The sequence below is a fragment of the Cervus canadensis genome, chromosome 24 (genome assembly GCF_019320065.1).
Source record: "Cervus canadensis isolate Bull #8, Minnesota chromosome 24, ASM1932006v1, whole genome shotgun sequence".
Taxonomy (NCBI): Eukaryota; Metazoa; Chordata; class Mammalia; order Artiodactyla; family Cervidae; genus Cervus; species Cervus canadensis.
Window position 1 is genome coordinate 9884231 of NC_057409.1, and position 23340 is coordinate 9907570.

Consider the following 23340-nt stretch of genomic DNA (forward strand, 5'->3'; position numbering starts at 1 on the left):
GTGGAATAGAGAAGCATCCTTGGGTGGAGCCAGGACAGAATAATGGGCAAGGGTGAGGGTGCTGCTGGCCACTCGCCTTCCATTTGGGGAGACTTGGCAGAGGAGGCTGGCATCAAAGTGACGGCTCCCACAGTGGACATTCAATGGCTATTGCATCTACCCATGCATATACATGTTTATTAAGGGCCTGTAGGAATCTCACTGCACTCTAGTGAGACCCATCTGAGGAGGGATTATTATCCCCATTTAATAGATACGGGGTGGGTAATAGCACTTCCTGGGACGCATGTGTGGACACTGAGGGACAGCGGTTGTCAAAAGGGCCTTATGTTGGCCAGAGGACCTGGTAACTGTGCCAACTGGTTCCAGGCACTTCCATCTCCCTTAGAGGTTCTTCACGCTCTGCAGCCCGTACTTTGCATAGGAGGAAATTGCAGCTCAGAGTGGTTGAGACCTGCTAAAGGTCACACAGCGGCAGAGCAGGAACTCTTCGGGGTTATCTGGCTGCCGTGTGCAATCCTTCCACTGCCCTTGTTCTCAGAAAGGTTTCTAACTTTGCTTTCAAAGCAAGTTTCTATCAGCTCCTTAGTGGGCAGGATGGGGCTGCAACCCATTCTGTAGAAAAAGGCAGCCGAGGCTCTGAGGGGTGAGAGCCAGCTCGGGTTACAGGAGTCACAGAGGAAGTCTGCCCAGGAGCTGGGGCCAAGCCCCGGGCCTCTCCCACCGACCAGATCAGCTCTGGGTTTGCTGAAAGCCAAGACTGCACCCCTGGGGAGCCAGGAGTCCAGGCCCGGTTTTGCATCGGGCCCTGTGAGAAGGTGTTTCCTCCTCCTCCGTGGGGCAGCCACTTTGCTGGGCTGCCGGTTGAGTCAGCCTTAGGCCCTCACTGCTCTTCTCCTGGTCCCTGAACTTGACGGCCAGGGGAGCCAGGGCTACCTCACAAAGGCGTCCCCTCCATTCTGGACCCCTACAGGTAATACACCTTGGGCTGGGGGTCCCCTGCCTGTGCCCAGAGGGGCGGGCACTTCCACCTGGCATCCTGAGCACCCTCTAGGATCTCAGTGTGTAGAGGGGAGGTGGAACGTGTCTCGGACTGGAGCAACCAGACAAACAGACAGACAAACGGACAGACACTTAAGCTGACCAATGGGTCTGTCCCATGAGGGTTGGAACCATGGGGAGGGCCAGAGGCTGGATTCTGCCTCTGAGACCAGAAGGGACTGCAGGGAGGGGCGCGCTGCTTGGGACCCTGGGCTCAGAAGCCCACAGCCCAGCCCTCAACCTCAGGACCAGAGTAGAGTCAATTCCACAGACCGTCCCTCCGCCTCCACGCTCATACACACACACTGGGTAGCCCCCGGGGCACCAGGCTACCCACCGCCACACACAGCCCCGTCACACATACACACACAGGCGCACACCCCACTCCGCTGTCACCAGAAGGTCACAGAACACACCACCCAGACGACAGTCCCCTCTGCAGCGGCACGCTGTGACATGACGCCCAGAGACACACACAGCTGCAACACTCACACCCACAAAACACACAGGCGCCCAGGCCCACGGTATGCAGGCGCCTGCCGAGAGCAGAGATTCATAGCGACCCCAGGTAACACAGGGGCTCACACGCCAGGCCCCAGAGGAGCCCCGAACCCTGCGTCTGCAACACCCCGGACCTGCACATGGTAGACGTTCAGGAAATGCTGTTAGCGTGGGGCACAAGGCATTTCCCCAGCGTCATACAGGACACCTGATCGAGACACCCACCCACCTCCCCTGGGAGGGTGGGGCAGGGGCTTGCTTGACGGGCTCGCTGACTCAGCTGGGAGGGCACAGAGCGCGGACACAAGCCAGGACCTGCCTACTGAGCGTCCTCGCCCCACCCTGGCCCTGCCTGGTGCCCCGGGAGGGAGGGGACTGGCGGAGCGGGAGGACAGGAGAGACCACCCCGCCCTGTGGGCTCAGGCCCGGTCGCGGGCCCCTTGCCACGTCCACACGCCCCTCGGGGCTGCAGAGATGTTTTCCTTCCGGAGTCACCATGGTACCCAAGCTGCTTTGCAGCACTCAGCCTCCACCGCCAAGACCCCAGCCAGATCCAGGCCGGGGTGTGGGGATCCCATGCAGTCAGAGTAGAGTGGCCTGGGCCTCCAGGTCAGGGGGCAGGGCTGGCAGCAGGGGCATCCCTGGGCTGGAGGCCGCAGGGGGAGTGGGTGCTGCGGTTACCTCCGGGGGAGGAAGTTGGGCTGTGGGCTGAGGAGGAGGTTGCCTCAGACAGGAAGGCCCACTGGGCCAGGGCCGGGTGGGGGTGAAGGGTGGAGGGGAGGGACCCAGGTAGGGAGATTCCCAGGGCAGAGTGCCAAGCAGATATGTGTGTGAGCCTGTGTTTCCCAAGCCAGATATGTGTCTGGCTGTGTGTGTGTGTGTATTCCCCATGTGTGTGCAGGTGTATTTCTGCATTTAACTAGTCAAACATTTACTGACCATCTGCTGTGTGCACAATTCTGGCTTTAGGGGGGAGGCCCTGGTCCCTAGCTTCAAGGTCACAATCCGGTTTGGGGGGGTGCAGTATGTGTGTGCAGAAGTCTGTGTGATTTGTAGGTATCTAGGGACACGCCTTTGCTCCCAGGGTGAAGCCATCTGTGGTCCTTGTTGCCCTTGTATGCCCCTGCCTGTGTGCAGGTGTGAGGAGGTGTGAGGTACATCTCTTGGTCTGCACATAGATTTGGGTCTATGACCGCCTAGGGCCCTTTATGTGGGACCAGATATCATGTGCCTGTTTTTATACAAGGGTCAGTGTGCATGCGTGACCAGGTGTACGTCTCACTGGGGACAAGTGTATCTACATGTATCAGTGTGTACACACATGTCTTTGTACATGTCTTGAAGTGTGTCCCTGAGTATGTTCATGGGCCTCTGTAAGCATGTGTCCATGAGTACCTCTCAAGCCACCTTGATCTCAGCCTTCCTGGGCTTGTACCCTGCCCATCACAGGGTTGTATATTTGGGCAGAAAAAGGCAGCTGGCTCCAGGATGTGCCCTGACCCTTGGTGTGCCCCCAGGGAGCCACGTGTGCCCAGCCTGGGCGCTGCCCCGGCTGATGCCCCAGAGGGGCCACCCAGCTCCAGAGGGGCTCTGGTCCCTGCCTGGCCTCCTCATGGCACATGAGCCAGAGCCCGATGGGCTCCTGGATCTCAGCTTCCTGACAGAGGAGGAGCAGGAGGCCATTGCCGAGGTCCTGAAGCGAGATGCCCGCCTGCGCCAGCTGGAGGAGGGACGGGTCAGGTAAGGCAGAACAAGGGAAGCCCTGGAGAAAGGGGCCTCTGGCCCTGGGGGTGCTCAGGTGGCCCCCACCCTGTCCCTTCAAGGTGCAGCCCGTCAGAAATCTCAGTAGGCCTTGCTTTGGCCCCCTGGTCTACTTGGCGCTTGGCCATCAGGCCCATGGCCTCAGCTCATCACCTCTCCCAGCATGATGCACCCACTCCCTGCCAGCCTCCCTGCCTGCAGTCTCGCCCTTTCGGGTCCACCTGCCATGTTGCAGCCAGAACTGTCCAGATCTATTCTTGGTATCCACTCCTGAAACCTCAGCATCCCGTCAGGGACAAGCTCAGAATTGTGGTCCACAAGGCCTCCCTGGTTGGTCTCTGGAAGCCTCTCCCATCTCACCTTCCACCAGTAAACCCCACCACCTGACATACTCAAAGTGTAATGCTATGGCCACTCAGTCGCTCCACAGTCCCCAAACACACCCTTCACTTCTGTGCTTTCCCTCATGCCTGGAATAAAATGGTGAAGAGGAGCGTGGGACTTGTCAGTAGTGTTTGGGGACACACAGACACCTCCTAGCCTATAACCTTGGACCTCACCAGCACCGCTCTCCTCATCTGTAAAATGGGGTTAAGGAGCCTACTTCATAGAGTTAAGAAGGGTTATACACAGTCATTTAGTGAAGAATAAATAATTTCCTTCTCTACCTGGAGAATTGAATTTGTCCTTTAAGAAGAAATTCAAATGTCACCTCCTCTGGGAAGCTCTCCAGGATTCTCAAAGGCAAAGCTGACCCTCTTACATACATATGACTCCTACAACATTATAGTAGTCCTGGTTTATTCCAGACTCAGTCTCCCACCAACCCGAGCACCTCCAAAGCAGGGACCAAGTCTGATTTACTGTTATATCCCTGGCCCCAGGTACAGGGCCTGGCACACAGAGTGGGTGGCAAGAATGCTTGATTGCATAAGCGGTGACCGCCACGTCCTCCCCCATCCTCCAGCAAGCTCCGGGCATCACTGGCAGACCCTGGGCAGCTGAAGATCCTAACTGGGGACTGGTTCCAGGAAGCACGCTCCCAGCGGCACCAGCACGCCCAATTCGGCTCTGACCTGGTCCGAGCTTCTATCCGCAGAAAGAAGGGCTGCAGGGGTGAGAGGAGCTCCCCAGAGGGGGCAGGCCTTGTGCAGCCCAGGTCACTGGGTATATGTGGACAAGGAGAGGGGGCCCCTGGTACTATGTGACTCTGGGTGGGCACCGCCCTGCCATGGGCTCTGGGGAGTGGGTGGGCATCTCCAAGGGCCAGACATCCCAGGAACAGGGATTCACAGAACGTCTCACCTGGGTGCAGGAGACCAGGCTGGAGGCAGCGATGGGGAGGCCGAGGCTGCAGGGAAAGAGACTGAAGAGGCCCTGGAGCCCAGGTGAGGAGGTGTGGCAGGCAGTGGCGGGTGCTTCCCAGTCGGCCCATCCCTGACTACACCTCTCCCTCCTCCCAGGCTCTCCGTAGACGAGGGCCCCCAAGAGAGGCTCAGCGAGGCGGAGGTGAGTAATGAGTGATTCAACAGGCTAACGAGTGCGTGTACAGTCTCTGGAGCGGAGGTGGGGTGTGCGGGGGAAAAGAACCCAGACTGCGAATTAATTGGGAGACCCTGGGCTAGGCCTCTGTCCTCCTCCTCTGTCACATGGGGCTCTGGGCCCAGCCTCTAAGGGAAACCGAATTGGCTACTAGGGGTGGGGTGGGGGACAGAACTGGGCAAGGTCCAAGACTCAGATGCCACCGCTGGGGACCCTGGGAGTCAGGCAGGGCAGTTCCTGAAGTGTGAAGGGATGTGAAGTAAAAGGGCCAGACTGGTCCTGCAGCTGGCTGCTGGCTCGGCCCTGAGGGCGGTGGAAAATCTGGAGCTGAAGCCTCTGACCTCTGACCCCATCATAACCTCTGACCCCTTCACTACCAGTCCCCACTGTGACTTCTACCCCTTGCTTCTTTCAGGGACCGGATGTCTCCTCACCATGTGTCCCCACAAAGCCTTCAGAGCAGGAGGAGGAGCCCCAAGCCCAAGAAGATGAGCCGGGAGGTGTGTGTTCAAAGCACAGGGAGGCTGGGGGATCAGAGACAGCTCTATGCGTGCTGTGCTTAGTCGCCCAATCATGTCCGACTCTTGCGACCCCATGGACTGTAGCCCGCCAGGCTCCTCTGTCTACGGGGATTCTCCAGGCAAGAATCCTGGAGTGGGTTGCCATGCCCTCCTCCAGGGGATCTTCCCAACCCAAGGATCAAACCCTGGTCTCCCGCATTGCAGGCGGGTTCTTTACCATCTGATCTTCCCTGGTGGCTCAGACGGTAAAGAGTTTGCCTGCTAATGCAGGAGACAGCGATGCTCCTGGAAAACCCATGGACAGGGAAGTCTGGCAGGCTACACAGTCCAGGAAAGCCCAGAGACAGCTCTAAGTGACCCCCAAACACCTGTGTTCACCTTTCTCCTGTTTTGTGGGCGGGGAGGCGTGGTCTCCACGGGCGACCGCAGGGCAGCCCTGGGGCCTGAACCTGGCTGGTAAACCAGTCCCTCCAAATTTGCTCAGGGGCGGGTTGGCGGGCGGGCAAGGGAGGGGCTCGCTGAGCAGCTTGTGCCCCTCCCAGCCCCTGACCTGGGGCACCCTCCGGTCATCGCCGGCGAGGAGGCGGACCCGGAGATGCAGCCGCCGTCGAGGGGAGAGGAGGAGCCGCAGCCCCCGCCTGCCCAGGTAGGCGGGAGAGGCCCGCGGCTGCTCTCAAGACCCGGAGCGGATTCTGGGCGGGGAGCACCTCTGCCCGAGGCTGCGAGCTGTGCGGGACCGGGAAACGCCGCGGGAGGGGCGAGGGGTTACGGGGGCGCCCCGGTCACTTAGTCACCTACCCCCCTCCTAAGACCCAGGCGGCGTCTGAGATGCTGGAGAATGGGGAGGAGACCCCGGGGACCGACCCCTCGTTCGACCGCATGCTCAGCAGCAGCTCCTCCATGTCCAGCCTCAACTCCTCCACGGTTAGGGGACGAGGGACAGGGTCTGGGGGTGGGGGTGGGGAAGCCTCCTTTCCCCGTATCCCAACACGCAACCCCTGCATAACCCCTCCCTTGACCTCACTTCCCCCCCCCCCCCGACCCCCAACTCCCGCGATCTGAACTCTCGGCGCTCGGCTTCCCCAGCGCCGACGTGAGCCCAGGTCCCCAGCCCTGACCTCCCACCCTCCGTCCGCAGCTGAGCGGCAGCCAGATGAGCCTGTCAGGGGAGCCGGAGGCGGGCGCCGTGCAGGTGCGTGGCTCCGTGCACTTCGCGCTGCGCTACGAGCCGGGAGCCGCCGAGCTGCGCGTGCACGTGATCCAGTGCCAGGGCCTGGCCGCCGCACGGCGCCGCCGCTCCGACCCGTGAGTGCCCGACCCCGCGAGGCTGGGGCGCTAAGGGGGCCGCGCTGTCCGTCCAACCGCGCCGCTTTTCTTGGCTTCAGTTTCCCCATCTGCAAAATGGGAATAACCTTCTTGGGAGACGCAGGAGTTGGATGATTTAACTCCTATAAAGCGCGGCACGAGGCCTGCCACGCGTTCCAGGCTGTGGCTGGAGCAAGTGCTGGAAGGGGCTGGAAGGGTAAAGCCCCCCCTCCTTACCTCCGTTCCTCACCTCCCCCGCTCCAGCTACGTCAAAAGCTACCTCCTCCCGGATAAGCAGAGCAAGCGCAAGACAACCGTGAAGAAACGGAATCTGAACCCGGTCTTCAACGAGATTCTCCGGGTGAGGCTTCGACGACGGGGCAGGCCCCATTAATGAACCGAACCCCCCTTCCTGCGAGCCCAGCGGGGCAGGGGTAGACATGGTACTGTCACTCCTGGTCGCTCCAATCCTCCATTCTGCGGGAGGAACGGCAGGGAGGGCCTCGCTTTTAACTCACCCGCCGGCATGTCGGTCTAGAGGTGGGCACGGCGCTAGTCCAGACCCCCATTTACGCCGTCTGGGGCTCCCCAGGATTCCTTCCGGCAAGGAGCGTGGTAGGATAAGCCCCAGCGAACACTCCGACAGCACTGAGGCCGCGGCCTCGACGCTGCTCCATTTAAGTGCACCTCCTGTCCCCAGCGGACTTCCCTGGTGGCGCGGAGGGCAAAGCGTCTGTCTCCAATGCGGAAGACCCGGGCTCAATCCCTGGGTCAGGAAGATCTCCTCGAGAAAGAAATGGCAACCTACTCCAGTATTCTTGCCTGGAGAATCCCATAGACGGAGGAGCCTGGTAGGCTACAGTCCATGAGGTCGCAAAGACCTCACGGACACGACTGAGAGACTCCCCTTTCTTTCTTTCCTGTCCCCAGTACTCTGTCCCGCAGACCGAGCTCCGGGGCCGCGTGCTGAGCCTGTCCGTGTGGCACCGCGAAAGCCTGGGTCGCAACATCTTTCTGGGCGAAGTCGAAGTGCCCCTGAACACGTGGGACTGGGACTCCGAGCCCACCTGGCTCCCCCTGCAGCCCCGAGTGAGCAGCTGGCCCGCGTGGGGAGAGCCCGGCACAGATCTCCCGCCTTTAACCCACCGGGCTCTCCCCAAGTCCCCTTCGCCCTCGAAACCTTAACGGCCCCATGCAGAAGTCTGGTCTCCGACGGCTGGTGCTTGGGTGGCTCTCGGATTCCGCAGGCGGTTCTCTCGGAGCCCCGCCCCAGAGACACGCCCCACCAATTTCTGGGGACTCCGCCCCCCTCCTTTCCCTAGGACCTCGTCCCCAAACCCTGACAAGCCCGCCTCTCGCAGGTCCCGCCCTCTCCCGACGACCTTCCCAGCCGCGGGCTGCTCTCTCTGTCCCTCAAGTACGTCCCCGCTGGCTCCGAGGGTGAGTGACCGCCCCCGAGGGGCCAAGCCGGATGGGCTTGGAGAGGCGGGGAACCCGGGTCCCGCAAGGGTGAGGGGATGCTGTCCCCGGGCCAGGGCCTGAGCCGAGTCTCTCCGCAGGTCCGGGACTGCCCCCGAGCGGGGAGCTGCACTTCTGGGTGAAGGAGGTTCAGGATCTCATCCCTTTGCGCTCAGGGTCCCCAGATACTTTCGTACAATGGTGAGGGGCATCGCCACTTCCCGGCTTCCCTTCCTTTCTCCTGCAATGGAGCGCCCCCACCTTCAACATGCACCCACTCTTGATTCCCCCCTACCCCCACTCTGGGCTTTGACCACTGAGCAGGGGTGGAGGGGACCGCTTGAGCAAAGGCCTCGAGTCAGGAGAGTGAGGACTCCTTCCAGCAGCTGCATTCCAGTGACTGGCGCCTATAGGACTTGCTGGAGAGCTGAGACTGAGACCTGGCTGGTCTTGGGGGCCCACCCATGGAGGACCTGGAAAACCAGGTTGTGGTTTTCCTTGCAGTTCAGTGGTTTTCAAAGTAAGCACCAGAGGAATTCTAGGGGCGCCTGCATCTGCTGCTCCACCCTCAGAGAAAAAAACAGAGGCGGGGCCCATGAGGTTCTGAGCTCCCAGCCCTGGTTCAACCAGAGGCTTTGGTTTCCCCTTAGGTTTTGTACTTCTGAGTAATATTTTGTTTTGCAGAAAGAGCTTCAAGCGCCTGCTTTAGAAAAGTTTGGAAATCACTTCTGGGTGGTCTTGAAGGTGACTGAGCTGAGGAGCAGCAGACTGGCATTTCAGGGACATTACTCTGGGGTCCTGTGGATAGGAGTTGTACTTTTTAAAAGCAGGAGATCGAAGCAAAGGTCCCAGCAAGGGTTTGAGGCCGGTTCTCAGGCAGGAACCAGAGGACATGGACATTGCGAGGGAGTGTGGGTAGGACTCGGTGACCGGTGGGTGCTGGGGAGTGTGAGGGGGTGGCCACTTGACGTCAGCCCACCTCCCCCACAGCTCGGTGCTGCCTGATGATAGCCGGGCCAGCCGCCAGCGGACAAGGGTGGTGCGACGCAGCCTCAACCCCATGTTCAATCACACCATGGTCTATGATGGCTTTGGGCCTGCTGACCTGCGCCAGGCCTGTGCGGAGCTCTCCCTCTGGGACCATGGGGCCCTGGGCAGTCGCCAGCTGGGGGGCACACGCCTCAGCCTGGGCACCGGTGAGTGGGGAAGAGCCCTGAGGGGACCTGATGCTAAGAGGCAGGGGCTCAGCGTGTGGCCTTGGGCAGGTCTCTGTCCTTTCCTGAGCTTGGTGTCCACTGGGAACTGGGGGGTGGGGTGGGGCATGACCAGGGACCAGGCAGTGTTCCTCAGGATCTGGGGTGTCCAACGTGACCATGCCTTCCACCCCTTCCCCCCGCCCACTACACCCAGGCAGCAGTTACGGGCTCCAGGTGCCCTGGATGGACTCCACACATGAGGAGAGGCGGCTGTGGCAAAGCCTCCTGGAGCGGCCATGTGAGTGGGTGGATGGCCTTCTGCCCCTCAGGACCAACCTGGCCCCCAGGACATAGCTGCCCTACATGCTCTACAAAACCCCTCTTTTGGGATCCCCATCTCAGGGCCTTCCCTTGGCTAAAAAATAAAGTCTATTCTGAGGGCAACAAGGAGGCTGATGTCTGCCTGGGATGGGGGAGGGGGTTGGTGGTGAAAGTGAAGGGGGCCAGAGGAAGGAATTTTAGACTCAAGACATAAAGACCTCAGGGAGCTGGTCCTAGGACCCCTGTCCATACTTCAGACATTGCCAAGGCCCAGGGGTACAAAAGTATTGTTTAATAGTCTTTGCCTGGTGGCCCTCGTGAGCTTGAGGCACGTCTGTGATTGGTTCTCCCCACTGGGGCTAGAGGCCTGGCCCCTACCCTACCACCCACCCACCTGGCCTCCTCCAGTTGCCACTGGGTCCTGGGGCAGGTATGTCAGAAGCCTCTTGTGTTTCCTCCATTCATCCATCCTTGGGTCTGGCCTCCTGCCTCGGATGTCCTCATTCAGCCTCCTGGGGGCCAGGGGTAACTGGCGTGGATCTTGTTCGCTGTGCCAAGATGGCTCTCCAGATGCGGCATATCATCCCTCCCCTGGGGGTACCAGGCTCGGTGAGGCTCAGCCAGAAGGCGGCCCTGGGTGCTCTCTGGTAGCCACTGTCTGCGTGATGCCCCCTCTGTCCCTAGTGGACACTGGTGTCCCAGTAGTTTTCAGGGAGGAGCCCAGACAGGCTTGTAACAGTGGGGTGGGGTGATGTCAGGATCTGGCCAGCATGAGGCCATGTGTGTGGGTTATCCCTCGAGGGCCAGGACATACCTGATGCGTGTGTAGATGAGGTCATCTCTAGTGGCACAGGTCAGTAAGGCATGGAGGGTGAAGCTGTGGTTCAGTAGCTGGTTGTAGACAGAGACCCCCACACAGAAACAGGGAAAGGTAAAAATCAGAGGAAGCTAGGTCCAAAGATCCAAGAACTAGCTCTGGGTTATTGGGTTGGCCAAAAGTTCATTCGAGTTAACCTGAATGAATTTTTAGCCAACCCAATACTACCAACATGCAAGGGCAGTCCTTTCTGTGCCTCAGTTTTCTCATATGTACGATGGGGTTTGGAAAAGTAAAGTGATAGTGTTAGGCACTCAGTCATGTTTGACTCTGCAACCCCATGGACTATAGCCCACCAGACTCCTCTGTCCACAAAATTCTCCAGGCAAGAATACTGGAGTGGGTAGCCATTCCCTTCTCCAGGGGATCTTCCCAACTCAGGGATCGAACCTGGGTCTCCTGCGTTGCAGGCAGATTCTTTACTATCTGAGCCACCAGGGGTATACAAAGTGCTCATTCAGTTTTGAGATTCTCTGCATCAGACGGAGAAAGGGAGAAGAACTGAAAGATGGGCATAAGAGGAGTCTTTGGTTGGTGGGTATCAGGGGCAACCAGCACATTTCCCCTCACCGTCTGGATGGTGCCTGAATCCACATTCAGTTCCTGTAGCCACTGCACCAGGCCCTGGTCCACCGTGAGAGCTGCTGTCAGGGAGAAGTCATATTGAGGTTGAAGGAGAAGTCACATTCAGGTTGAACCCGAGGGTGCCTTGGCCAAGAAGCTGCCCCCACCCACCATTCATGTTCACCAGCCTGGTCCTGCTCACCTGGGGGGTCTGAAGCCAGGGCACAGGTCCTGGCCTCCCCATTGACCCGCTGGAGGGCCAGTTGCACCAAGGCCTGGCATTCCCTTTCCTTCTCAGCCAGAACATCTCGAAGCCTGTTGAAGGCAGAAGCCCACGGAATGGAGGGGGAGTAGGGGTGAAGCTTGTGCAGAGATTATGGGCAAGTCCCCAGAACTGTACCTATCGGTCTCTGCTCGCAAGAGGCCCAGCTGCACCATCAGAGAAGGGGTGCCCTGCTCCGGTTCCCCCAGGAGAGGGCTCTGCTCGGCTGGGGTCTCCTGCTGCTTGGGCTCGGACTCCTCTGTGTTATTGGCCTCTTCCGACTTCGGTGGGACCGCCTCCTTCTCCGCCTCTGCCAATCCGAGGGGGGTTGAACTCAGGTAGGACGAGAATGCCCATTTAGGACCCCAACATCGGCAAAAGACACGGGACTCTGGGCACCGTCCAGGCCGCGTCAGCCTGGGAGATGTCCATTTGGCCACGTCCCCCTCCTTGGCGCCGAGTCTAGGCTGGGCCTCGGTGGCCACGCCCCCACCTGCCCTATTGGTGTTTGCCACGCCCCCAAGGATCACACCCTCGCCCCACGGGCAGGCAGGCAGGTAGGCTCCGCCCTTCCGCCCACCTGGGGCCAGCACGGCCAGGGCTGCCCGCACAGCGCGGCTGAGCAGCGAGTCCAAGACGAACATCCAGTGTGGGCGGATCTGGCGCCTGCGGAGGACATGCTTCACCTGGAGAGGGAGGGAGGGTGCGGCTGAGACGGCTGAGCCTCAAGTAGGGGTGGAGTTGAGTTGGAAAAGCCTAGAAAGCCAAGTAGGGTGGGCGGGCTTGGGATCAAAGGAGGGTCAGAGCAGCTAGGACTGGGCAGGCGTCCCATTCCCAAAGGCTCTATCTTCACGGGGAAGACGCGGAATCTTGCGACATCAAGTCTTTGCACATGCCCAAGCATTGGGAGCTCACTACCCCTTATTGAGTGCATGCGTGCTAAGTTGTTTCATCCTGAGTACGACTCTTTGTGACCCCATGGACAGTAGCGTGCCAGATTCCTCTGTCCATGGGATTCTCCAGACAAGAATACTGGAGTGGGTTGCCACGCCCTCCTCCAGGGGATCTTCCCAACCCAGGGATCAAACCCGAGTCTCTTATGCCTTCTGCATTGGCAGGTGGGTTCTTTACCACCAAGCACCACCTGGGAAGTTGGGCAGCCCGTACTGTAAAAGGGCTCCCTCACCGCATCCGGGAAGGCGAAGAGTGGTCCTTGCAGAAGCTCGGGCTCAAGGCCCTGAGCCCGAAGCTGCTCTTGCAGTCCCCGCAGCTCCTGGGCCAGCTGCCGACGGTTGGGAGTGTGGATGTGCGCCCTGAGGCAGAGCAGTAGCTGTTCCACATGACTCCTCTCCAGACGGGGACCCTGGGAAGGAAGAGAAGGGTCCTCAGCGAGTTTACGGACGAGCCAGAAGAGATGCTCATGGGAGGATGAGCGGGGTGGGAGCTAGGCTGTCAGCAGGAAAAGCAGGCGTCCTGTCGGGGCTCGACCAGCAGGGGGCGCTGGGGCGAGCCGCCCACCTGTTCCTGCTCCAGGCGCAGGCTCTCCGCCAGGGCCGGCAGCTCCTGCTCCAGTACCGTGGCCAGCGTGGCCCGGCGCCTACTCTCTTGATGCAGGAGGCTCAGCCCCGAACTCTCCTCAGGGGACGCGGGCTCATCAGCACCAGGCTCCTCGGGCACCCTGGGCGCAGTGAAGAGTGGCCGATGGAGGAAGGGCAGCAACACCACCCAGCCACCTCCACCCCAGAAGACTGAATCCTGGCTTTAACTTTTATCCCCCACCTCACAGGGATAAAAGAGATGAACTCAGTATCGAGAAGGCACAGAAAACTTCAATAAGGGCGTTTGGGAGGACAGCACCTAATGCCAAGCTTGCATGTGGCCCAAGTGTCTGGGTCCAAAAGAAGGGCTTTTGCTGGAGGGAGTCCCCCGCGGACAAAACCAGATGAAGCGAACCCACCCTGGGACCCTGGGTGCTCACCGGAGCTGGCTGGTGTCCCCATAACTGAGGCAGCGCTTAGGGGGACTGGGAGGGTGCTGAGAGGGTGCCTGAGGGCGCGGGAATGTCTGGGACTGAGAGGCGGAGTCCGCTGAAGGAGCAGGGCTGGCGGATGGCGCCTCTGAGGGAGGGACAAGGCCATCAGTCGGGGCCCCTGAGCCCTATCCGTCCAGACCTCCGCTGCCCTCACCCCAGGGTATTCACTCCCTCCACCCACTTAGTACCTGAGGACCTTAGAACCTGTCTGGGGGAGCCAGGGCTGCGGCTCCTCTTCCCAGGCTGCAGGAAGGGGTCTGCCAGCAGCGCTTGAGCACTGGCTCGGAGGCGGGGGTCGGGCTCAAAAGTTCGGAGGAGGAAGGCTTGAGCCTCAGCTGACAGAGAACTGGGCATTGGCGGATGCACCTTGTACATGCCCACCTGGGAAGGGAGCAGGGGCAGGGAACAAGGGACACATTTAGAGGTGTTCGGGACTCAGTCTGCCCCCACCCCACCTCATAAGCCAGGCCCTGAGGATCTCACCTGAAACATGGCAGCCTGCGGGCTCCCTAGCTCGTGGAAGGGTGGGCGACCTGTGGCCATCTCGATGACGGTGCAGCCCAGTGACCAGATGTCTGCTGCCTTCCCATAACCTCGTGGGCCCTGGTCAATGATTTCTGGGGCCATATACTGTAGGGTCCCTAGGACAGGAGCAGTAGCAGGAATGCTCATCTAGGCTGTATCACTGTGGGGGTGGCAGGGGGCTCTATTATCCTCTGGCCACCAGCTTTCACCCTGAACTCTATCATCCGAAACAGTTCCCATCACCTACCCTGGTCATCAAACCTCTATCCCGAGTCTCCTCACTCATCTCAGGCTCCATCACATTCATGGCCTCCATCACCCACAGGAGGTGCCATCATCTATCCTGGACTGCATCATCTGCTCTGAACTTTGGTCCGCATTCACACTTTTGGGCTCCATTTCAGGGACTGAACTCAATCAGTTCAGTTATCAGCTCTCCAAGCTCCAGTTCTAGATTGTATCATTGCCCCCTGGCTCAGTGACCTGCCCCAGGTTCCATCCCCCATTAAGACTTTAACTCCATGCCCAGGAGAAACGTCATTCCCTGGAATGTCCCAAGAGTTCTCTGCCCCACATCAGCAAGCCCCATTCACCACCCCACACCCTGTTACCTGTGAAGGTCTCAGTGCAGGGTGTGATGCCTGCTAGTCGCTTGGAGGTGCCAAAGTCAGAAATCTTGAGCAACCCGCTGAAGGTGTTGATCAGCACGTTGTCCCCCTGAGCAGAGTGGACACTGTGCTCAGCACACATTGGACTGGGCTCCTGAATGCCAGAACCAGACTCTATCCCAGACCCCATCTCCCGAGACTCCCAGCCTGACCCTGCCTCTCTCAACCCCCTCCCCCTGCCATCCCATTTATGTCCCCCTGGAAGTTGGCTGCATTTTATTGATTTATTTTTGGCTGTGCTCGATCTTTGTGGCTGTGTGCAGGTTTTCTCTAGTTGCATCGAGTGGGGGCTACTCTCTAGTTACGGTGCCTGGGCTTCTCACTGCAGTGCCTTCTCTTGTTGCAGAGCATGGGCTCTAGGGCGCACGGACTCAGATGTGGCGCACAGGCTTAGTTGGCCCACAGCATGTGGGATCTTCCCAACCCAGGGATGGAACCCATGTCCCCTGCATTGGCAGGTGGATTCTTAACCCATGGAAGAATCAGGGAAATCCTGGAAGTTGGCTTCAGATCTGAACTTCTTTCCTTCCCTAGGGAACCTTCTTGATGAATTTCCCAAGCTTTTGCAAAGTGTCTGCCCACTTAGTCTAAACTGCCAGCCTGTGTCTGGAGCCCTCTCTGTTCCTCCCTCTTGCCCACCCCACCTCCCACCAAGGTGAGCCAGCTACAGGCTGACCTTGATATCTCGATGCACAATGTGGTTGTCGTGCAGGTAGCTGAGTCCCTGCAGGATCTGGCGGGTGTAGAAACTGATGGTGCTCTCGTTGTCCTGCAGGGGTCCCCACACTGACCGCAGCAAGGAGGACAGGCTGCCTGGGAAAGTGCAGTCCAGGGCCATAATTGGCACCCACTTAGTCCAGCCCACAGCTGTCTGCTGGAAGGCCAGGCCATGGCCCAGCTTCCATCACCCAATCGCACTGCCTCAGCTAATTCTGGGCCACACCACCCACACAGGCTAGGGGTCATTTTCCCCGGAGGGTTCTCCACCCCTTGCTTGGCTCCATCCCCAGGCCCCACAACTCCAGTTCCATTTGCCTCCCACGCAGGGCAGATACCTCCAGGCACTTCCTCCATGAAAATCTTGAGGTAGCCGCCCTGGCTGACGGAGCCCAGATAGCGCACGATGTTCTTGTGGCGTAGGCGTTTGTGCAGAGCTATCTCTTCATGCAGCGGCTGAGAGAACCTGGGGGCCGGTAGGGAGTGACTAACAGGCCTGCTTGGGGCAGGGGCGCTTATCCCACTCCAGTGCCAGCAGGACAGACCTGTAGATTCTCCCCCCTCACCCCACCAGACCCCCGCCTCCTCCTTCCTCAATTTATCACCCAGCCCACACGCCCCGCCGGACCCTAGCCCACCCGCTGGGTCCCTGCGGTTCTGTGCACAGGCCTGGCTGGGCCCCCGGGGCCCGAACTCTCGCTTCTCTGAGCTCAAGCACTCAGTCCCGACCACGTGTGCCTCTGCGTCGCCGAGGCCTACAGTCGGCCCACAGGAGCCTATCAACTTCCGGTCCCTCCCATGTGCCCCGCCCACTTGTTCCCTGGCGCCCTGGGCCCACCCCCTCGCCCGCAAACCTGCTGTCCCGCTCCGGGATCTCCTTGATGGCGATGCGCACGCGAGTGTGCCGATCGCGGCCCGCGTACACCACCCCGTACGTGCCCTTGCCCAGCACCAGCCGCTCGCCCGACTCCGTGAACTCGTAATCAAACTGCGAGGGCGCGTGAGATGAGGGGTTCGGTGGGACCCTCGGCCCACCCCCCTCCTCAAGCTCCCTGCACCCACCGCCTCACCTCCAACACCTCCCCAACGCCCTCCGTCTCCTCTGCGGGCGCCCCGGAATCCGGACTCTTCACCAAAGCCTGGATCAGGCCGCAGAACCTGAGGGCGGAGATCAAGACTGACGGGAGGGCAACCTGGGGCAGAAACTGTTGCCCTCTCTGCCCAGCGCACCCAGGGGCAGCGCGGGGCAGCGCGCACCACTGGCAGTGCCCGGCGCTGGGGAAGCACAGCTGGACGTCCTGAGCGGGAGGAGGCGCGTAGAGGAAGCAGCAGCGTTCATCCCGCTTGGAGACGCTGGAAGGGATGAAGAACCCGGGTGAGCCGGCCTCCCAGTCGCACCGCCCCCGCCCCCACCTCCCCCAGGGCCCCCTCTTACCTGACGCCGCTGATGGAGGCCACCAGGAAGGTCCAGTTGGAGGGAACGTCCTGTGAGAAGAAAGGGGTCCCAGAGGGGTGCTGGGGACAGGGAGAGGGGTCTGGGGATGGGGGGGAAGGCCGGACAGAAGAGGTGCATAGATGTCAAAGGGGGTGACTTACCGGCGACTTCACCTGCTTCTTGGGCTCCAGCAGGCTCAGGGTCACCGCGCTCACTGGGTTTGTACCCTGAACCTCCAGCCTGGCCGGCAGCAGCACCTTATTCATCTCCAGGACCAGCACCTGCAGAAGTCAGGGCAGAGGGGTTGGTCAGAAGGGGCCGGCACCTCTCCCGGGTCCCATACCCCAACGGCCTCACCAAGCACTGGTCCCCTTGGGGACAAGCCGTCTTGAGTGGCTGGCAGGACTGTAGCAAGAAGTGGAGCCAGAAGTGGGCGCCGTGGGGGGCTTCTCCAGGAAGCTCTAGTGTGGGTCTGAAGTGCTGATACAACAGGAAGGTTTCCATCACGGACACCAGGTACCTGCAGACAACAGGCGTGTCTTCAGCCCAGGCACCAACTGGCACTGCCAGCGGTACTAGACTGGTTTGGATGCAGCCAGAATCAGGCCATTGGTTGCCATGGGTACCGGTCTGGAAGGGATTCAGACTAGATGCCAGGGGATATAGGTGCAGAAGCTGCCAGCCCAGGCCAGCCCAGGACCCCAGAGGGGGCCGCTCACCATATGGGGGCGTTGAGCTTATACAGCTGCTCTGCGGCCAGTGCCACCTGAGTGAGGTCATTGGCGAGGATCTGAGCTCCCAGGTAGAAGCCTACATCCCAGTAATACTGCATCTTCTCCACGCAGCCTTTTCGGGCCAGCAGGCAGCCCAGCTTCATGCCTGGGAGAGAGGGGCCTGGGTTGTAATGAATGTGGTTGTGGATTTTGGCAAAGGCCAGGTGTAGGCCACCAAAGTCACCTGGGTAGGAAGATAGAAATGGGTGAAAACCTAGGTGTGGCCAGATCTCAGGTGGGAGTAGAAGTTCAGGCACAGGTGAGGGTGTGGGAACAAGTGTACGTGGAATTCAGTGTGTAAGGAACACAGGTGTGAGCTTAGGAACAGTTGTGGCCTCAGAGGCTCATGAGGGTCCAGAATACGCACGAGGACCCAGGTGTGGGTTCAGGCAGAACAGGCCAACATGGGATGGGTCAGCCCCAGCCCTAGCCCAGTGTCCTCTCTCCCTGCCCTCTCTCTAAGCCCCTCAGAGCGCCTGTGGGTAGGGGATGGGGTGCAGGATTGGGGCTCACCTATGAGCCGGAGCTCCTCGGAGTCCTCAAAGCGCTGCCCATCGGCAATGAGGAGCACAGCGGCGTTGATGCCTGAGTGGAGGCTGGGCTCTATGTCAAAGGCCTTGCGGTACCTGGGGTGAGGGTGGGGGTGATGTGGGACTGGACTAATGCCCATGGCCCCATCCCTCAGTCCACTAGCTCAGCCCACTGTCCACTTGTTTGGGCCCCTTACCAGTGATAGGCCTGCTCCCGGTGCCCAGCATCCTGGAAGCCAGAGCTGAAGAACATGTCCTTGTAGATACGGCCACACATGCAGTACAGGTCAGGTGCCACCAGGCCCTCCACCTGTACCAGTGGCAGCAGCACGGCCAGTGCCTTCTCCCGGTCCCCAGGCCTGTTCCTCCTAGGGGGAAGGGGAAGATAGGCTGGAGATCCACTCTCTGTCCAGAAACCCCCAAGACCCTGAACAGCAGGGACCTTCCCAAGGGCCTGACCATCATGAACCCAGAAGAGCGGTGTCTCTGGGCAGTGCTGACTTTCCGAGAGGTGGGAATCCCAGATGGAAGTGACTGCAGTGACTCTGAGGAGCCATGGCCTTAGAAGGCTGTGACTACTCCAAGGTCGGCACCACCACCCCACCCCACCCCACCCTGGGCAGCATAAACAGAACCCTAGTGACCATTTGACATCAGTGTGATCCTGCAGACTGAAGTGATTGCACAGCAGAGACCCATGTCCCCATGTGGCTATGACCTGAGCCTTGTTCTGCCAACCCACCGGTTGAGGGCAAAGGTGTAGTGGAAGCAGACATTATGCTGCTCGGCCACATCACAGGTGGGCAAGGCCTGCAGGGTCTCCACCAGGTCAATGATGGCTGAGTAGTCCTGCAGGAGGGAACAGCATGCACTGGCCTCATGGCCTCCGGGGGGGTCCCTTCAGCCCACAGACCCTGAGGCAAACCTTGAGCAGGGGTCCCCTCCCACCCAACACCCCACCTTCCCACCCACCATCCTCTGCACACTTCCCCCAGGAAGTACAGACACCGCTTTGTACAGGGAGACCTCCGTGGGTGCCCAGCCTCCCCCACGGCCCAGGAAACCGAGGCTTGGAGATGTCAGATAATTCACTCAGAGCCTCCAGTGGGTCCGGAAACTGGCCTGGGGCTTGTTGGACTGGCCAGCCTGCCTCTTCGAGCCCTGCACACCTGCACGTCCCGGTAGGAGAGCAGCAGGTTCATGATGATGTCGGGGCTCAGCAGCTCCACGCTGTCCAGTCTCCGCTGCAGGCGAGCCAGCTCCTGCCGCAGCTGCTGCCCGCTGAACCTCTCCCGCGCCCTCCGGATGTCCTGCCGAATGGTCTCCCGGAAGTAGCCACTAACGCCCAGGGCAGGAGAGAGAGAGAGAATGGCAGGGCCTGCCCCTCAGCTCCAGGCCCCCCTTGCCCTCACCAGCTCCTCCTGGCACCCTCGCTGAGGGGGGGCCCCATTACCAAGAGTCCGTGGGCGTGGCCTCCAGCAGGCGGGCCAGCCGACCCACCAGGGGTGTGAGCAGGGCCTCTGTGCCCACCCCAGCCTGGAGCAGCCCGTCAGCCAGGCCCCTCAGGAGGCCCGCATCGCCACACAGCACCCGACCGGTGGCTGTCACCACATAGGGGATCAGCGTGTAGCTGCCAATGCAATCCTAGGGTGGGAGAGAGGCCAGGAATCAGGAGGTCAGAGGTCAGGACTAGATTAGAGAGGGGCAGTGGAGGGGTCAGAGGTCCACCCCCGTGGGGATTAGAATAGCAGGGAAGGGGCCCACTTCACGAAAGGCGGCAATAGGGGGTCAAAGGTCACATGGATGTCAGGGGGGCACTAGAGAGGTCAGAGGTGAATGAGGAGGCCGGGAAAGATGGTGGAGAGCAGAGGTTATAATGGAGGTCAAAGGGAAACCGCGGAGGAGGGGTGGATTCGGCTCACCGAGTTCTTCTGGAAAATGTCCTCCTGCAGGAGACAGACATTCAGATACTGGCGCTCTGGGTAGGGCCACCCCCGCCCTGGGCTGGTCCCCACCAGCCCGCTGGCCACCTACCCGCAGGGCCTGCAGGTCAGGGAGGTCGGCCTGGGAGCAGAGGAGCACGTTGTTGGTCATGCTGAAGCTCTCCCTCACACCCAGGTGGTAGAAGAGGGAGGGCTGCGCCAGGGAGCTGCTCACCTCAAGCACCACCACGTCTGTGGACACACAGGTGGAGGCCCTGAGCTCTGAGCCCAAACCCCAAACCTCAAGTCCCGAACCCAGCTTGTGGGGAAGAAGCCTGGGGATCCATCCTGGCTGGGCCTGCGTTCCCATGTAACTCAGAGTCCAGTTTTGCTCTGGGTCTCAGTTTCCCCCTTTTAGGGTCCCTCTGGGCTGTACAGAAATTATATCTATAGTATTGCAAGGAGAGGAGTGGAGCTCCCCAGGCCCCACTGCTTGTATCCCACTGTGTAGAGCCTACGGGCCCTGGGCCCAGACAAGGGGAGGCTGTGCACCAGCCCGGAGCCTGTTCTGGGCCATATGAGGGGCAAGAGTTGTGCAAAGAGAGACGTGCCATTCCCTGGATCCTCAACGCAGTCTCTTGAAAGGGGCCGGCACCAGCAGTGCTGGTGTATACACATGTGTATACATACTTGCCTTGTGTGTGTACAACACTGTGCCTCTGTGAGTGTGTCGCTTGCTGTCTGTATCTCTGTGTGGGACAGTGTCTGTGACAGCCTTTGTGAAGCAAGATATGCACAATTTGTGAGCTCGTCTATGATTCTGTGTATATCTTTGTGATCTCAAGGTCGAGTCAGCCTTCATTTTTGATGTTTGTTTATTTTTGGCTGTGATGGGTTTTTGTTGCTGCTTGCAGGCTGACACGGGCTCAGAAGTTGTGGCACACAGGCTTAGTTGCCCTGCCACAGGTGGTGGAATCTTCCCCGGACCAAGGACTGAACCCATGTCCCCTGTTTCCCAGGTGGCAGCAGTGTGGTAAAGGATCCACCTGCCAATGCAGGAGACGCTGGAGACGTGGATTCCATCCCTGGGTCAGGAAGATCCGCTGGAGTAGGAAATGGCAACCTGCTCCAGTATTCTTGCCTGGAAAATCTCGTGGACAGAGGGGCCTGGCGCTACAGTCCATGGGGTCCCAAAGAGTCGGACCCAATGAACGACTGAGCACGCCTGCAGGTAGATTCTTAACCACGGGACCACCAGGGAAGTCCCGCCTTCATTGTTAGGCTAACGTGTTTTTTTTTTTTTAGGCTAACGTTTTATGGACATCCTGTAAGCAGGGTTCCTGAACTCTTGGATAAACAAATTAGTATCGGGGCGGGGCATCCGAGCTGGCGAGAGGGCGGGGTGATCCCCCTGGGGAATACCCGCTTTCTGGCCCCGCCCCCGGACGACCCTTCTCCGCCTCCAGTTCCGCCCCAGCTCTGCCGATTCTCCCGGAGCTACTAGTTCAGTCGCTCCGTCGTGCCCGACTCTGCGACCCCGTGGACTGCAGAACGGCCAGGCTCCCCTTGTCCTTTTCTGTCTCCTGGAGTTTGCTCAAATTCACATCCATTGAGTCAGTGTTGCTATCCAGCGATCTCATCCTCTGCCTGCCTTCTCCTTTTGCCTTCAATCTTTCCCAGCATCAGGGTGTTTTGCAAATGAGTCGGGTCTTCGCATCAGGTGGCCAAAGTATTGGAGCTTCAGCTTCAGCATTAGCATCAGCGACCTCCCTCCCATGAATATTCAAGGTTGATTTCTTTTAGGATTGACTTGTTTGATCTCCTTGCCGTCCAGGGGACGGTCTTCCCCAGCACCACAGTTTTTACTTTTCTCAGAACTCCTGGGGCCTCATGAACCAAGCTCCCGCCTCTAGAATCCAATGCCGTTAGTGCCCTTCGCTTCCCTTTGCAGCCGGATCCCCGGAAGTAGTATGCTAGGACCCCTGAACTCTAGCCCCACGTATTAGGGGCCCCTTCCCCCAGTCCAAGTCCCACCTCCAGGATCCTCCGTCATGAGCTCCGTGAGAGATCATCCCGAGGCTGAGCTCTCCAATCCCATTCCTGAGATACCACACCCTGCCCCGCTCCCAGCCACTCCCTAATTCTAGCCCCACTCCCTAGGCACGGTGCCAACTCGAGAGTTCCTAAGCTCCCACCCTGAACCCCGAGCCAGACCTGGATCCGTGAAGTCCCTGCCCGAGTCTGGCCGCGCTCCAGACCCCCTAAACTCCGCTTTTATCGCGGGTCCCTCCTCGAGCCCCTCTGCTTTAGTTCACTTTATGCCCCCACGACTCCGCACCTCGGGGTCGCTGAGCCCCGCCCCTCGGCCCCGCCCCCAGACTCTAAGCTCCACCCGGCGCCCCGCCCCCCGGGCGCGCTCACCCGCGTTGTAGAACGAATCGAGCGCTGCGGTGTCTCCCAGCGCCAGGGTTCCAAAAGGCAGGCTGCGCAACTGAGGTCGCGGCCGCGGTCCGGGGAGCTGCGCGCAGGCCTCACGCAGGCAGCGCAGAGGCAGCGGCTCCGCCTCGGCTCCCGTCTCGGGTTCTACCTCGGGCAGCGGCTCCCGGGTCAGCACGTAGACCACGCTGAGCGGCCGGCTTCGCGCACAGCCCCGACCCGGGGACGCCGCGAGCGGCCGGCCCCGGCTCAGCGCCTCGGCCAGCGGGTCCTGCCAGCAGCTGCCGGCGCGCTCCAGGGCTCCGGACCGCGGGCTCGGCCCCGCCATGCGGGGGCGCTCGGGTGTCGGGCGCCGGACTTTGGGCACCCGGGGTGGGACGGGAGCGGAGAACAGATTCCGGGATCGAGAATTTCCTGCGGGATCTGGAGGTCAGGAGTCTGGCCAGAGGTCCCGTTTGGGAATCTGGTGTGCAGGGCGAAAATCCGGACTCTGACTTGCAAGGTCCTGAAGATCTGACTTCGGGGATTGGGTCCTGGGAATCTTGGGCATCCAGTGATCCGCAGTTCAGAGTCACGTGGAAGGCCCCAGGCATCGGGCCAGCGGTACCCACCACCCAGGATCCGCCGCGGAACGCCGGCCGTCGCTGTCTCCTGCCCCCACATGTAGGCCGGGCCCAGCCCTTTCCCGGCCGACCGGGAAAGCTCCACCCTCGGCCTTGGGGCAGCACCGCTCCCTAGCGGCCCGGGACACTGCCTCTTCCCTCCCTCCGCTCCCGCCAGAACCTCTGAGACAGGCCGCTTCCGGAACAGCCTCTGCCCCTGGGCAGCCAACCACTGTGGACTGCTCAGAGCAGGCACTCGTGAGATGGGTGCCCAGGCCAGAGCTAAGACCCAAGCGCATTGCAGGCCCTGCCCTGCGGGGATCTTTTGGAAGAAGGGATCTTCAAAGATGT

The 23340-nt window shown here is 60.3% G+C and overlaps 2 protein-coding genes across 9 annotated transcripts; one reads left to right on the top strand and one right to left on the bottom strand.

Annotated features, from left to right (window-relative positions):
* The first annotated feature begins 845 nt into the window (after positions 1 to 845).
* Positions 846 to 9766, top strand: SYTL1 (synaptotagmin like 1). The gene is made up of 15 exons (XM_043445484.1): positions 846 to 973; positions 3060 to 3282; positions 4271 to 4419; positions 4619 to 4691; positions 4767 to 4812; positions 5261 to 5345; positions 5909 to 6012; positions 6177 to 6290; positions 6505 to 6671; positions 6936 to 7032; positions 7602 to 7760; positions 8033 to 8111; positions 8231 to 8330; positions 9120 to 9325; positions 9540 to 9766. Exons 2-15 carry the CDS (start codon positions 3098 to 3100, stop codon positions 9677 to 9679), a joined length of 1704 nt encoding a protein of 567 aa, XP_043301419.1. The 5' UTR covers positions 846 to 973; positions 3060 to 3097; the 3' UTR covers positions 9680 to 9766.
* Positions 9767 to 9918: 152 nt separating this feature from the next.
* Positions 9919 to 23136, bottom strand: MAP3K6 (mitogen-activated protein kinase kinase kinase 6). Of its 8 annotated transcripts, none has more exons than XR_006265176.1 (30): positions 22373 to 23136; positions 20064 to 20203; positions 19952 to 19975; positions 19483 to 19673; positions 19199 to 19367; positions 18772 to 18878; positions 18227 to 18397; positions 18013 to 18125; positions 17446 to 17605; positions 17084 to 17246; positions 16888 to 17007; positions 16727 to 16776; positions 16549 to 16644; positions 16362 to 16449; positions 16146 to 16279; positions 15630 to 15757; positions 15251 to 15387; positions 14518 to 14623; positions 13865 to 14022; positions 13570 to 13762; positions 13328 to 13466; positions 12868 to 13027; positions 12536 to 12712; positions 11930 to 12035; positions 11488 to 11659; positions 11290 to 11402; positions 11094 to 11164; positions 10914 to 10996; positions 10461 to 10537; positions 10177 to 10237 (listed from the first exon to the last, which is right to left on the bottom strand). XR_006265176.1 is itself a non-coding variant. In XM_043445480.1 (29 exons), the coding sequence occupies exons 1-29, from the start codon at positions 22713 to 22715 to the stop codon at positions 10026 to 10028; spliced, it is 3939 nt and encodes a 1312-aa protein (XP_043301415.1). In that variant the 5' UTR covers positions 22716 to 23136; the 3' UTR covers positions 9919 to 10025. The 8 variants fall into 8 exon arrangements, 5 of the variants coding, with proteins under 5 accessions (XP_043301415.1, XP_043301414.1, XP_043301416.1 ...); XR_006265175.1 differs by having other exon boundaries at positions 11094 to 11167; XM_043445480.1 differs by lacking the exons at positions 10177 to 10237; positions 10914 to 10996 and adding an exon at positions 9919 to 10158.
* Between the last annotated feature and the right edge of the window lie 204 nt (positions 23137 to 23340).